Source organism: Cynocephalus volans, chromosome 7, assembly GCF_027409185.1.
Source record: "Cynocephalus volans isolate mCynVol1 chromosome 7, mCynVol1.pri, whole genome shotgun sequence".
Classification (NCBI taxonomy): domain Eukaryota; kingdom Metazoa; phylum Chordata; class Mammalia; order Dermoptera; family Cynocephalidae; genus Cynocephalus; species Cynocephalus volans.
In genome coordinates, this window is record NC_084466.1 from 88,083,986 (window position 1) to 88,099,369 (window position 15,384).

The 15,384-nt window shown below is 45.0% G+C and overlaps 1 protein-coding gene across 1 annotated transcript in view; it reads left to right on the top strand.

Annotated features, from left to right (window-relative positions):
- Nucleotides 1–2,117: 2,117 nt before the first annotated feature.
- The window catches only part of CRYL1 (crystallin lambda 1), a 150,341-nt gene continuing 137,074 nt past the window's right edge, over nucleotides 2,118–15,384 (top strand). Inside the window, exon 1 of the mRNA XM_063102914.1 lies at nucleotides 2,118–2,225. Within this exon, the coding sequence (XP_062958984.1) occupies nucleotides 2,185–2,225 (41 nt within the window). The 5' untranslated portion in view covers nucleotides 2,118–2,184. The remainder of the gene's footprint in view (nucleotides 2,226–15,384) is intronic.

Consider the following 15,384-nt stretch of genomic DNA (forward strand, 5'->3'; position numbering starts at 1 on the left):
CAGATATTTCTTGTCAACTCAGTGAGAAAACTGGGCTCTGTTGGAGCTTTCCCTTTCGGAGCTGCAGCCTGTGCCTTGTTTGCTTCCTTTTTCTCAGGGATTTTTTTTTTTTCTCCTTTTTTTCTTTGAGGCAAGTCAAGTGAAGCAGTGGAAGTGGAGAAGTAACAAATCTGTAACTGGTTGTGATCAATCAGTTGTAAATGTCATTGCACTTGGACCACCTGCTTCTTGTTTAATGTCTGAGACCATTGTTTCCTCTATTTTGGGAGGTCTTCTAGTTTCGGAAAGGAGTTTAAGTTTTTTCTGTGTTATTCCATCTTGGCCAGAAGCAGAAGTTCTCTCAAAATTTCATAATCTTTAAAATCATTTCTCATTGATGTTCATCATGTTTTCAATATTTTTCTATTAAACGCTATGCTGAAATAAACAATTTTGTCCGTATTCATGAGAAATACCTGTATTTCTATACAACAGATCTCTAGACCTGGAATTGCTAAGCCAAAGGGTACACACATTTTACATTTTGATATGTGTCAAGAACTGTGAGGGGTTGGAGATTTTCACCTAAGTGCAAGCTAACAAGTTAGTATGCCATGGTTTCTTAGGAGGGATGATGCTGGGAGAAGACATGAGACTCCTGGATAAAAACCTTATTACAGCAAAAGCAATAGCCAGGGTGTTGGCATATTTACACTGGTTCTTGCAGCCCTAATTCTGCCAGGGTTACAGGGAGGGCCAGTTGACCCCCACATTTGCAATAGGCAAGAGCCCAGCACTTTATTTTTTAAGCAAACAGCAAAGTTTGTATGGAGCAGCAAACAAGCTGGTCCCCCAGCCCCAGCAGTGAGCAGTCATAGGATACTCTCACTGTGGTGCCTTGACTTATTTAGCTGACTGTGTGTATCTACAGAAACTTCTCAGAATCAGGAGTGGAAGCCTCGAAGTCTGGTACACTCAGCCAGGACATGCAGAGTTGTTTAGGGCCCATGGCTGTCTGCTCTCCCAACAGCATAGGGCAACATTTCTCTGCAGAAAGCCAGTACCAAGTTAAGCCTGCCTTCAACTGTGTATGAAAGAGCTGTCTGAAAGATTCCATTGCAGATATGGGAATATTATCAATCTATGTAATTTATGGGTAAAAGATGACTGACCTTTGCCGTTACTTTTCATTTCTCTTCAGGGAGGTTGAGTACCTTTTCAAATGTTTACTGATGATTTGTGAAATTGTTCTTTAAAACCTAACCCCTCCCTCTGTGATCTCTTACTATGTTCCTGACTTGGGGAAAACAAATAAAGGAAGAGCTCCATTCATCACCTGAGTCATCAGTGTCCATCTTGAGTACTGCCTAACCGTCTGGGACGACTGCGGTACGTCCCCCTCAGCTTGGGCTGTGCGGACACGCACTTTTGTCATGGAGTGAATGATGCCCCTTCCTCTTGGTCTATTTGTCTGTTCCCAGCAGCCATAGCGGGAGTCAGGGCACCAGGACATTTCCTTTTTCTTATACATAAACCAAGCCTGCCTCTTGAAAGCGCAAGTACAACTCACGTAGCACACTGCAGAGGAATTCAAACGTGTCGCTCCGTTTCACAGATTAATACATTGGCAGCTTTCCTTTCCGCTGTCACAGAGTTCCGAGCCTCAGTTTCCATCTGTGAAGCAAGGCGGCGGGAATCTTTCTTGGAAAGAATTACCAGTGTAAACACAACCGCAAACGTACTCAGTTCAAAGGCCCGAGCTGGTGCATGGTGAGGACGTGCTAACATCTTCAACCTGGAAACTCTCGGGATAGTGTCTTTGGGGTGCCCGAGTGGTCGAGCCTTGTGCCAGCCTGGCAGTGTCCCCTCCTACATGCACTGATTTTACGGTGCAAGGCTAGAAACTGAAAAAAAAAACCTACTCGGCCGGAAGGGCCTGCTCTCCCAGCTTCCGGCCCCACGTTCCCTCGCGCCAGCCCCGCCCCTCCCCTCCCCCTCCCCCACGCCCGCCTCCTCCCCCGCCCCGCGCCGGGGACCCCAGCTGTCTGCGACGAGCACCCAACAGGGGCGGCACTCGCCTCGCCCCGCCCCGCCGACGTGGAGCCAATGGGCGCGGGGCACGCCCGGCGCGGGGGCAGTGCAGCTCGGCGGGGGCGGTGCAGCGCGGCGCTGGCGGGTCGGCAGGTCCCAGCCCGGCATCCGACCATGGCGTCTCCGGCGGACGGCGAGGTGGCGATCGTTGGCAGGTAAAGGGCCCGAGCCGCCGCGCCGTGGCCACTGGAGCCCGGGGCCCCGCGCGCGGGTGGGCGCCCTGGCCGATGTCCCTGCGGGCGGGTGCCAGGCGCGTGGCCGTGCGCCAGCCTCCCGCCCTCCGAGGGCCCCGTCGCCCTCGCAGCCTTGCACCGAGCCGGCTCGCGGGGAGGAGCGTCGGGGGCAGCGGCGGAGGCCGAGAGGTTGAAGCGCACGGCCGAGCGCCGCCGCGGTTCCGTTCGGGCGCGCTTACCGGGAGGTTCCGGGGGCGGAGCGCGGGCTGCAGTTGCAGGGCCGCTCGTGGGATCGGCTGCGTGATACGGCCGTGCTGGGCACTACGGATTAACGAAACGAATTCTGGAAACATCCGGCGAGATCTGTGTTCCCTATTGCCACTGGACGACTTGGAAAACCGAGATTAAGCAGTTTACCCGAGGTCACAGCCCTTCAGTGACGGAGACGGGACTAGCCCAGCGGGAACGGTCTGGATGCGCCGGCAGGGCTGCTGCAGGGCGCGTTCCTGTTGTCGAGCGTGTCCCTGCGGGCGGGAGCAGGTGTTCGGCGAACACACCGGGCATTCCTCATTCGTGGGCAAGGCGGCGTCTCCAGAGGGGGTGCCGGAGCCCAAAGAGTTAACCAGGGAGTGCAGTTTACAGCCTACATTCCATCCAAATCGGTTTCTGGTTTGTGCATCCATTCATCTCCTTCCTCTCATTGGTTAGCTATCGTTGCCATCAGTTAGTACGTGCTTTTGGTAGTTAAAAGCACCTTTTTGGTGATGGTTTGCGTCGCTTTATGCCATTAAGGTGTTGGCCTGCCTAGCTTCCTCCCCCACCCCCGTAGGTATACAACACTGTCTGAAGACCAGTTCCAATTCGAGTGTTAGGGTTTTTCCTTTACAGCCTTTTGCGGGAAGGCGTCAGGTTGTTGTTAGCTTCCTTTTGCTCACGCAGCAGTGAAATTAGCTGTGCTTTGTCCTCTCCAGGCCGGTGCCTGTGACTGAGTAGTGAAGGAACATTTAAAAAGTGCACTTTGCACCGGTTTCGGTAATTATGCCTGTCTTGCAGTTTAGTTATTGAAAGTCAAGGGCTAGAGTTTTGTCTGTCTTCGATCATGCCTTGGACTGGTGTTCTGCATGCATTTAATGTTAAGTGAATTTGAATAGATCGTACAGTTGTCTAGTTGTGGGTGGTTTACAGCCTCCTGAGAAGAAGTCGCAGTTGACAGTTTGTTTTTGATTCCTTGAGGGAGGTTGACAGGGAATTAGAAGAGGGTTGGCAAACTTTAAGGACCACAGGAATTACCTGGGACCTTGACTTGTCTCCTTTTTTTTCTGGTGTGAAAGTCCTGTCTTTCCCTCACCCTCAGCACCTGGACAGACCCAGCTCTGCTTCTGGGGTGGTGCTGCTTTCCTCCCTTCATCTCTCCCCCTCTCCCCTTCTCCCTTTCTCCCTGTCTCTCTCTCTCCAGGCTTCATAGGTGATTCCAGGGAACATCTATTTAGCATATAGGGCTTGGGGAGTGTAAATTAATTTGCCAAAACCTGGTTGAGTTTCATTCTTGTGTCAGCAGAACAAAATGTACACATTTCAGTTTCAGCAACATATTGTTTTTCTATCTATCCTTATCAGTTTCCGGGTTCCCTCTTAAAAACACTTGCAGAAATACATTGTCCATTTAATTCTTTCCCATTGATCTTTTCCCACACGCCACTGTTCTTCAGGGCCACGTAGCTTTCCGGTGAACATCCAGGGCGAGCCTTTCAGAATGGTGGCTTTGAAAGGGGAAGAGTGGGTTTTAAAGAATTAAGGAAGAAGAGAAAATCCTCTTGGGCCTAGGGCTGCAGGAACACAAAGAGAGGGAATATCTGGTAATGACAACTTTTAAAAGGGGAGTAGAGGTGGGTATTATGAAGACAAATTGGCATTGAGTAGTGTTTCAGGATTTCATTTTGTTAGGCTTACCTTTATATAACACTTTCTGAATCACTCAAGTATGCTTCTGTATTCATACACATACTATATTGTGTTTAGGCCTTGAGTCTGGAAGGAGGAACAAGTTTTGCATGTTTGTGGTGCCTGACATTCTCTTTCTTCTGTCACTCTTTTCAAGGGGCACACTCCTTCAGGACTCAGCTCAGGCAGTATCTTCTCCAGCAAAAATTCTGCTTCTAGGACGTTCCCCTTGCTGTAGAAACCGTATTGATACTAGTTGTGTATCCACTATGTCTGCTCCGTAGGCAAATGTTTGAGTTTGTAACAGAGATTGCATGTTATCTTTACTGATGTGCAGTGCAGTGAAGGCTTGGTAGGATGTTGTTTTATATCAAGCAAGGCATCCCATGAACTAGAGCCTCCTTTATTTTTTCAAATCCAAAATTTTGCTTTGGAGTGACTGTGTACATTTTTAATAAAAAAATTTCTGTGTTGTGAGTTTTTTTTCTTTTTTTTTTTGAATAGTTCCAATTTTTTGCTATTTTATTTTAATTTAATTTTTAAAATTTTTGGCCATAAAACAAGTCTTAATATATTTTAAAAAATTAAGATCGTAGAAAATATGTTCTCTGACCACAATAACAGAAGGAAACTTAAACAATTCACAAATGCATGGAGTTAAACAGCATTCTTCTAAATAAACAGTGGGTAAAAGAAAAATCACAGGAAAATTAGAGAGCACTTTGAGATCAAAATCAAAGTGAAACATGAAAATTTATAGGATGCAGGGCTCATGCAGTGCTTACAGGAAAATTTATACTTGTAAACATTTATTTTAAATACAATTAAAATCTCAAATCAGTACTGTAAACTTCTACCTTGAGAAAATAGAAAAAGAAGAGCAAATTAATCTAAAAGCAAATATAAGTAGGAAATAACAAAGATTACAACAGAAGTATGGGGAATAGGAAACTAAAAAACAATACAGAAAATCAACAAACCCAAAAGTTGATTCTTTAAAAAGATCAACAAAGTTTGCAAACTTTTATCTAGATTAACCAAGAAAAAAAGAGAGAAGACTGAAATAACTAAAATCAGAAATAAAGCAGGAGCATTATTACAATGTCATTATGTCCTTTTGTGGTGGTAAGATTTAGTTTCTTTCTTGTTTGCATTTTTTCTACCAGTGGGTTTTGTTCTTTCTTGTGTATTTGTGGTAGTGATTATCATTTTTCAGATTCCAGATGCAGGCCTTCCTTGAGGATTTCTTGTAGGGCTGGTCATGTGATGGTGAACTCTTGCAGTTTTTGTTTTTCTGGAAAATACACTATTTTCCCCTCATTTCTGAAAAATAGCCTTGCTGGGTATAGTATTCTCGGCTGGCAATTTTGTTCTTTTAGTTTTTGAATATATCATCCCATTTTCTTGCCTGTAGAGTTTGTGTTGAGAAGTCTGCTTTAGTCTGATAGAAACTGCCTTACAGGTGACTTGGTGCTTTTCTCTTGCTGCTATTAAGATTCTTTGTCTTTGAGTTTTGCCAGTTTGACTTTAACGTGTATTGGAGAGGATCTTTTTGGGTTGAATCTGTTTGGGGATCTTTGAGCCTCCTGGATCTGAAGGTCTGTATCTCTCCCTATACCTGGGAAGTTTTCTGTTATTGTTTCATTGAATAGATTTTCCATGGCTTTTCTTTTCTGCCCTTCTGGAAAACCTGTGATTCAAATGTTTGTGCTCTTAAGGTTGTCTATTAGCTCTCTTAGATTTTCTACATTTTTTAAAATTCTTTTTTCTGTTTTTTGTCCGTCTGTGTTATTTTGGAAGGACTATCTTCAGGATCAGAAGTTCTGCTTGTTCTAGCCTGCTGCTTAAGCTATTGGTTGTGTTTTTTATTTTGTGAGTGAATCTTTCAGTTCCATGAGTTCTGCTACATTCTTTTTTAAGATATTAATCTCTTTGTAAACTTCCTCCCTCATATCCCAGATTTTTTTTCTCATTTCATTATGTTGTCAAAGTGAGTCTTCTCTTACCTCAGTGTATTTCCTTAAGATCGTAGCTTGGAATTCCTTTTCAGCCATTCCAAGGGTTTCTTGCTCTATGGGGTCTGGTATTTGAGAATCACTGTTTTCTTTTGGTGGTGTCATATTTTCTTGGGTTTTCATATATCTAGTATCTCTACATTGATGTCTGGTCATCTGGTAGAGCACTTGCTTCTTCTATTACTCTGGAGTGGGCTTTGTGGAGAGAGGAGTCCTTTTCTCTTGCCAGTTTCCACTGGTGACTCTCCTTGTGTCAATGCAGTTGAGTGTCTGGTGGGCCACCTGATTGGTGCTGTGGTATTGAGCAACTTTTGCAGTGGCTGCGTCGGTGGCTGTGGTGGGCCACCTGCATGGAATTGGTGTTTTTGTCATGCTCCTTGCTGCTGTTGGGCAGGGGATGCGCCCTTGGCTCCTGCTTAGGACCCTGGGCGTGCTCTGTTTCTTGCCTGCCTCCAGGTAGTACCAGTTGAGATTTGTGAATTTAGAAGCTTTAAGGCATATCAGAATAGTCTGAGTGGTAAGGGCCTTAAATTACCTATATCACTGGCTCCCATTATATGGTCCCAGGTATCTAGTGGTTCAGAAAAATGCTAATATGTCACAGGCTCTCAGAACAGCAAGCTAATTATATTTGGTCTAATGTAAAGTAGTACTGGGGACAAGCCTAGGGAAGCAAAGGCAGGGAACTTTCCAGTGCCGGGGCCACGCAGTCTGATATCTATACCTCTCTGTAAATTAGTCTGCTCTATAGATTTCCCTTCTTATTCTTGTTCGCTTTCCCTCTCTCCTCTATGTCTTTATCTCGCAAACTGCTGCCAACCCTAGTGTTATAATCTTTCAAGTACATTGCCTGTTGCAGACTTCTTATAGTCTCCATATTTTAGGTCCAGTTTTCAGGAGAGGAAATCTGATTGGCTGAGCGCCTCTGTGCAAGCCACGCTACAGAGATAGTAGGGTGCTCGTAAGCGAATTGATTGGCTGCTTCTGGTCAGCGTCCTCTTTTTGTCCAATCATCAGTGACTGAGTGTGTGTGGGGATGGCTGGGGGGAGGGACACCAGCCATTCCTAGGAATCAGCTTTCTGTTGCTGGTTCTCTACCAAGGAGACGGGCAATACAGGCCGTGAAACCTACTATGATGAAATAAATCTACTTTGTCTTTAATACCAAGTATTATATATATTATAATATAAAAAATATATTTTATGTAATATAACTAATTTTTCCCCAGCTTTTTATGATGAAAATTCTCAGACACACAGAGAAGTTGAAAATACAGAAAATAGGTTACCCACATACTCAACTCCTATATTCAACAATTGTTAAAAATGTGTTGTATTTGCTTTATCTATATCTAATTTATTAAAAATTTATTTATTGAACTACTGAGATAACCAGTTTTGAATATTGGTTTTTAGTTTTTTGCTACTATAAACTCTACTGTGAATGGATGTCTTTGTGCATTGCCCATATTAACCTAAGGTAAATTCTAGTTGTAAAATTTCTCGGCTGAATGTTATAAACACAAGTTTGATACGGGCTGTTAGGCTGCTCTCTGGATACTTTACACCAATTTATACCCCCAGTGGTGTGTGAGTGCCATTTCTTCAGTACTTCACCAAGATGAAGCATGGTCAGTCTTTCAGTCTCTGTCATTCTGATATGTGGTTTATTTGGCATTACTAGACTGATGTACGTATTTTACTATTATTAGACTTAGGCAGTAGAATGTTTTCAAGACAGTTTTTTATCACCTGTTCCCATACTTTATCCGGGTTCCAACTCCTCTCCTATATGGTGTGTTCATCTTTTTCTTCTGGACTTATAGGATTTTGTATATTTACATATTATAAATATATATTTATTAAATACATTATAAATATTACTTGCTTTTGGACATTTGTGTTATGTTGGGGTTTTTTTTACTATAAAAAGAGTTATTAATATCAATTAATTTATTTGACAACTAATATTCAAACATGAGGACCATAGTGGCTTGGGTGGCTTTGCTGGAAAGGTTGGAAGTTGCTGCTCTAGTGTAAATCTCTCCTGCAGCCCTTGAACCCACTGCTTTTATATGTGGAGAATTGCTGCCCTCTCAGACATGTGACTGCCTCTGGACTTCTGTAAGGTCATAGTAGTAGCGCAGATGGAACCCAGCAGCCTCATAGCAAACTACTGAGATAAATGATTGAATTATAACACTAGAGAATTAAGTCACCCTGCCCATTAGAAAAGTAAGATTAGCCACAAATGCAAACCATATATGTAATTAAATTTCCTAGTAGTTGCATTAAAAAAGCATAGAGAAACAGGTGCAATAAATTTTGATAGTGTATTTTATTTAATATATTTCCAAAGTGTTGTTATTTCTATAAGTAATTAAATAAAATACTACTAATGAAATTGTTTGCATTCTTTTCTTTTCTTTCTTTCTTTCTTATTTTTTTTTTTTTTTGCATTGTCTTCAAAACTCAGTGTGTATTTTATGCTGGTAGCATGTCAGCTCAGAGGAGCCACTTTTCAAGTGCTCACCAAGTCTCTGTGGCTAGTGGCTATGACCATGGACAATGGAGGTTTAAGCAATGACGTGACCTTTGTTAATCAAGAAAGTAGATCTTCAGGAAGTGTGTTCTCCCCCTTTTTTGTGGCTTCCTCTGCAAGGCAGGTTACTTACACTTATTTCATAATGCAAGTCAAGCTTTAGGGAGGTTCACTTAGTGAGGTGAACCCATTGTGCTCTGTTGTGTGGAAGGTGACCAGTCGAGTCACCACACCCTCTCTTACCTTTGTGCAGTCCGCCACTCCTCCCCTTCTCCTGGCCTGGCATTCGCAGTTCCTTTTCCTCTGTGCTGATCCTTCTCACCTTCACTGTGTGGCAGACACAGGATGTATAGGGACCTTGTAGACAGGGTCTGATGTCACTGCTGCTAGAGACTACTTGGGGCCTGAGGGTGACTTGATACCCTGATCAGCATACGGGTGAAGGCTTTTACAGGTATAGGTGACATGGGTCATTTTGCAGGGTTGTGATATTTTCTTAAACTACAAAGTGGAAGGAAAACAATTCTCTTTTTAAAAAATATTTTTAAGGATTGTATCATTGAGTATGTAGAAAAACACAAAATATTTTTCTCATTCTCTTACTTGACAGCAGTCAAGTCAGACTGACTTCTGACTTCTGTGAGGGGATTTCTCCCATTGGCAAGCAAGCCAGCAGTTTTTAAGTGGACGCCAGTGGTGTGTCCTCCAATTCAATTCCAACACTATCTACCTGGAGATAGTGTCATGAGGCTCAGTCCCCAGGACTGCCCTCCATTTCAGATGTCAGTCGGAAGTTCAGGCCTTTGGAACTTCTGACCAATTAGCTATAAATCACTGTTCTTACAACCCCTCCCTTGGGTTTGATTAGTTTGCCAAATGGCTCACAGAACTCAGGGAAACACATACTTCTGTTTACTGGTTTATTATATAGGCTATTACAAAGGATGCAGATGAAGAGATGCACAGGGTAAGGTATGGGGGCAGGGACACAGAGCTTCAGTGCCCTCCCTGGATGCCACCCTCCAGGAACCTCCACGTGTTTGGAAGCTCCCAAACCCTGTGCTCTTGGTTTTTTATGGACGCTTCATTACATAGACATGACTGAAGCATGGACAACCATGTAGAAAAGAGATTGGAAAAAAAGGTGTGATCTAACACTAACACCTGGGTGGGGAGACCCAGCAAGGCCAGTTTGTTTGTATTCTTTTTGGCCTGTCTCTGCAGCATTCCTTTCTCCCGGGCATGGGGCAGGACCCCTTCTGGAATGGGGGTCTTATGACCTACAATCAGCTAAGGTAGGTAGGTCAGAGAATTTCTTTATGGCCAGCACCAAGACAGAAAGGCAGGGGAAGGTTAGAACAAGCCAGGAACTGTGGATGAAAACCAGAATATATGCATCATAATATCACAGTCATACATACAATAAAGTACAGAAGTCATAAGCATACAGCTCGATGAATTATAACAGAGTGAACATATCATTGTAACCCCCACAGTGAAAGTAGGCTTTATTCTAGAGTTAGGCTGCATTACAGTTGAATAAGTCACTATACATAAAGTTTCAAACGTTGTGATAATGACAACAGGAAGAAAAAGTTGCCCCTGGAGGTGGTGGCAGGTCCAGGAGCGTGGGCTGCATGGAGCCCCCATGCTATGGAGAAGATGGTGGCTGGGCTGGTTGGTCCGCACTGGAGCATGGGCACCTTCCAATTTGACCCTATCGTCACCTGCTGCCACCTGCCCACGGGCCAGGGAGTAAGTATACTGAGGGCATCAGTGAGCAAGACATCCTGCTCATCCACTCCTGTGTCAGTGGACAACGGTGACAACCCACACCCTGAAGGAGGACCACTACTCATTGGGCCCAAGATCGACATCTCCCTGCAGTACCCAGCCCCTCAAAGAGATATCTCCTGCCAGGATCTTCTCAGTATTGTGCAACCAGAAGACTTCAGAAACAAAGCAATGCTCAGGCTGATAGTGTGGCTTCACCTGTCAGCTCTAATCCTGTTTTTCTCAATTTTTGCATTAAACTCATTGTTTTTATTGATTGACTTTATAAATGAATGTTAAATTTTTAGACTTTTAAAGATTATGCAAATAAACTAAAAAAGTTTAAAGTCAACGACTGGTCAGTTGGGGACAAGCGTGAATGTTCATTGGCTTTTTAACTAAAGGCCTTACAATTTGAAATAGCTTTCAAAGACTCATGTGAGGATTGGCTGGCGGGGTGGGGGAGTTTAAAGAAGAGAATGAAGTCTGCATGCAGGGACTATTGTTTTCAAACTCTAGCTTGCTATTGAAAAGGTCTGCTTGCTCCTCATGTGGTTAGAATAGCTCTTTCTGCAAAGATAGGAATATTGGGATGTTTTCTGTATGCCCTTGCTGTCCGAAATGGTAGCTGCTATCACATGTGGGCATTGAGTACCGGAACCGTTTAATACAGCTGAGGAACTAGATTGCAAAATTTAAGTCAATTTTAATTAATTTAAATAACTATATGTGGCTAGAATCTACCGTATTGATTAGTGCGGATCTAGAGCTCTGAGAGTTTAATTAAAAATTCATATGTATATTATGTACAAATTTGATGTCTACTGTAAAAGATTTAAATAATGCAGAAGAATACAGAGTAAAATCTGTTGTATAATCCTACTCCCTTATCCAGAGCTTGACTAGAAGTGAATTTAGTTGTTTTCACATCAAATGGCTTTACATAAGATACTGTGGAGACAAAGGAAGACTTCCCGTTCAACCCCTGAAGGTTCTCTGAAAAATCAACTAATATACAGAGATTAGTATGAATAAAAGACATAACACATTTTATTATTTTAATGTGCCAGGAGGAGGCAATGCATGGGGAAATCACAAGAGAGTAATATCCCAGTTCTCCGGCGGTGTACAGAGCTTATATGCCCATCTCCACAGGGGCAAGGGAGTTGGGGGTGTAGGAGTAAATGATTCCTAGGGGGACTCAGTGACCCAGAGAACATACAATAGCCTGGGACAAAGCCGATTTGGCCCTCAGAGCAGACAATGACTGATAAATGATTCTCTTCAAAATACCGAAGGGGACTGAAATACAAGACAATCGTCTGTGACAAAAGTCTGTCCAGGCGTGCTGACAGACTCCAGTCTTCCTTTCTGTGATAAGTCAGTGAAAACTCAGGGAAAGAACTGTCGTCGTCTTTGGTGCATCTGGACATTAGGCAGATAATGGAATAGTGTCATCCTGTGTTTTGGAGAGAGAATTCAGAGACGGGGCTGGGGCGGGGCGGGGGAGGGGGTCAGAGAGACCTGAAGCTGCTTTTTCTTTGCAGCATGTCAAAGCACTGTATTTTGGGGTAACAGCTTTCTGTACCCCTGTCCCGCGCAACCGTCTCGCCAGCAAGAATGACGCGGCACACACAGGATCCTTCTGCAGTAAAGCTTTAATGCGTCTTGAGAGGCAGAGCACAAGCTTATCGGGGCGGAGACCCCAAGTACAGAAACCCGTTCCCTTTTATAGAAAACTGTCCCTCGCCTAGGACGTGTCCCTCTCTGACTGGCGGTCGTGCATCAGCCCAGATGACGCCACGGGAGAGGCAGAGACTAGAGGTCGGGGAATTTCCCAGCACATGCGCTCTGGGCTTATTTTTGCCGATTGTTAGTGTCGGCCGGCGCCATCTTGTAATGGCGATTACGGTGTAACGTGGGCAGCTCCCCACATCTCCCCCTTTCTTATTACATTAAGAGGCTGGAGCAAGCTCATTGGCCACAACATGTCTAGCCAGTAGTCCTGTCTTAGGTCGACCCACCTCAGGCCGTGACCTTACCCGTCAAAGGTTAACCCTATCGCCACCGGGCACCATGTCTTAGGTCGGCACACGTCTGGGGGGAAGTTGCCCGTCTCTGGATCTACTGGAGCGGACTCTGAATTGTGAATTGTGGGCCAGCACGAGCCAGGGCGAACCCCACTGATCAGTTTTCAGAGAGGCCAGCCGAAAAGAGGGGGGGGGACTAGTCTTTGAGCATAGATAGCCAAATATCGGGATTGGCTCCTTGCTCCAGAGCCACAAGTGCTTGGGCAATGACCACCTTGTCTTTTTGTGTTTGGGCTTTCAGCCTACAGACCAGCCAAAGAAGGAACACTAGTCCACAGCAGAGGGCCGCTCCAAACAACCCCACCCCCACCCATTCCTTGAAATGTGACATGGCAGTTGTGATCCAGGAGGACAGTCCAGCTGAAAAGGAGGCATCCACTCTTGTCGAATTCACAGCCACGATGGCAGAGCGCAGGTCCCGCATCAGGCCGTCAAAGTCTCCTGTCCAGTTTCCTAAAAGATACTCAGACAAGCGATGAGACAAGTTTGCTGCCCTGGTATAATTTTCATATTGGATGCTAGTTACACATAATCCTGAATATTTCCATTGACATCCCAGTTGTGCAATTTGCCATAGAACCTCTATTTGTTCTTGGACTAAATCTACCCTTTGATTGACCACCATCAATCCTCCCCTTAACTGAGAATTTATTGCAGTTTGTGTGTTCAGGGCCTGGGCCACAGAAGAAGATAGTTTTAAAAACACATAAATCAAAAGGCTTAGTTTCATCAATGCGCTGCAGCTGAGCATTTTGTAAGGCACTTTCAACGACCTGTAAGGCTTGATCTGCTGCAGGAGTTAATACTCTCGGGGAGGAGATATGAGAGTCCCCTTCCAATACGTCAAACAGAGGTTTTAACTCAGCAGAGGGGATTTTTAAAAATGGTCTCAGCCAATTTATATCTCCCAATAACTTTTGAAAATCATTTAAAGTATGTAAATGATCTCTACGAATCTGTAATTTTTGAGGGACTATTTTATCAGGATGAATAACCGATCCCCAAAACAAGCCAATTCCAGTAACTTGGACCTTTTCTGTAGCAATGTGAAGTCCCCATTGCTCTAATGTCTTGAGCAAAATTGGATATGCCCTCTGTAGAGTCTCTAGATGTTTGTGGCACATTAAAACGTCATCCATATAATGGATCAAAAGCAAGGATGGAAATTGTTTTCTAATAGGTTCAAGGGCTAATTGGACATATAACTGACACATGGTAGGGCTATTAGCCATGCCCTGAGGCAAGACCTTCCATTGAAATCTCTTATCAGGCTCAGAGTAAACTCAACAGGGGCATGGACCCGTCCTCCCTCGGAAGTCTCAAAGACCGGAAAGGTCATGGTCAGTCTTTTCCTCACCCTTTCAGGGATCAGCGAGAAGGCGGATGAGCGTGACGCATAGGGAGGCGGCGCCGGAGGCGGCGCCGTGGGCGGCGGCCGCGTTAACCTTTCTGCGTCACTTCTCCAATATTCATCAGGGTGATATCTCTCTTCCTCATATCTAGCCGCTTCTTCCTCTAGTTCTGACTCATCACTAAGACCGAGGGAATCAGAGCCCGAATCCCCTAAGTTTAGGGCTCCCAGCTCCCTCAGGGGATAGAGGCTGTCCCTTTTTTCCTGAAAATCACTTGGGCGCTGACTTTCTCCCTCGTTAGCAGACTCGCCGGGAGGGCCCTTTTTCTTTTTCACTCCCTTGTCAGCAGACTTACCGGGAGGGCCGTTTACCTTTTTGGAGACGTCTCTCCTTTTGCGGGTACCCATCCTCTCACTCCGTTCAGTTTCTGACATGCTGTCTTGGACTTCCTCTAATATATTTTGTCCTTCTGTCACTACCGGTTTACAGCCTTCATCCTCCAAACAATTCTTAATGAACTTCCAAATGGTCTTGGTGCCCTGACGTAGGTCTCCCTCTGCGTACTTGCGGTCAAGGTCTTTGCCCAATTTGTTCCAAGAGCCCAAGTTTAAGGAGCCGGAACAAGCAAACCACGGGGCTACGCGATCGATCTCTTTCACAAAATTCCTGAGTACACGGTCCCCCACTGTTATGCCACGTTGCTTCAATACTGTTTTTAACGCAGCAACTATGGATTGTGTGGATCCCATAGTTTCCGGGCAGAAACGTGTAGCTCTCTTATCTACGAGAGACTAACGCACGAATCGAAAGTGAAATGGCGCGCGGCTCTCTTATTTACGAGAGGCTCATGCAACCTAGGGTGCAGCTGCCTACGTACGTCAGTCTGACCACACCCGTAAGCCCCATCCACACAATCAGCGGCAGACCACCTCAGGAAAACTTGCAAACACAACTTTCTACGGAAGTGACAGACCCAACCCTAAGTCAAGGACAAGCATGCCTCTCTGAACTTACCTCCCTGCAGTTCTGAATCCTCCCTGTCACCAGGGGGTCTCCGAAGGTGCTGACGATGTCACAAGTTTCCCGGGTTTCGGCACCAGATGTCCCGCGCAACCGTCTCGCCAGCAAGAACGACGCGGCACACACAGGATCCTTCTGCAGTAAAGCTTTAATGCGTCTTGAGAGGCAGAGCACAAGCTTATCGGGGCGGAGACCCCAAGTACAGAAACCCGTTCCCTTTTATAGAAAACTGTCCCTCGCCTAGGACGTGTCCCTCTCTGACTGGCGGTCGTGCATCAGCCCAGATGACGCCACGGGAGAGGCAGAGACTAGAGGTCGGGGAATTTCCCAGCACATGCGCTCTGGGCTTATTTTTGCCGATTGTCAGTGTCGGCCGGCGCCATCTTGTAATGGCGATTACGGTGTAAC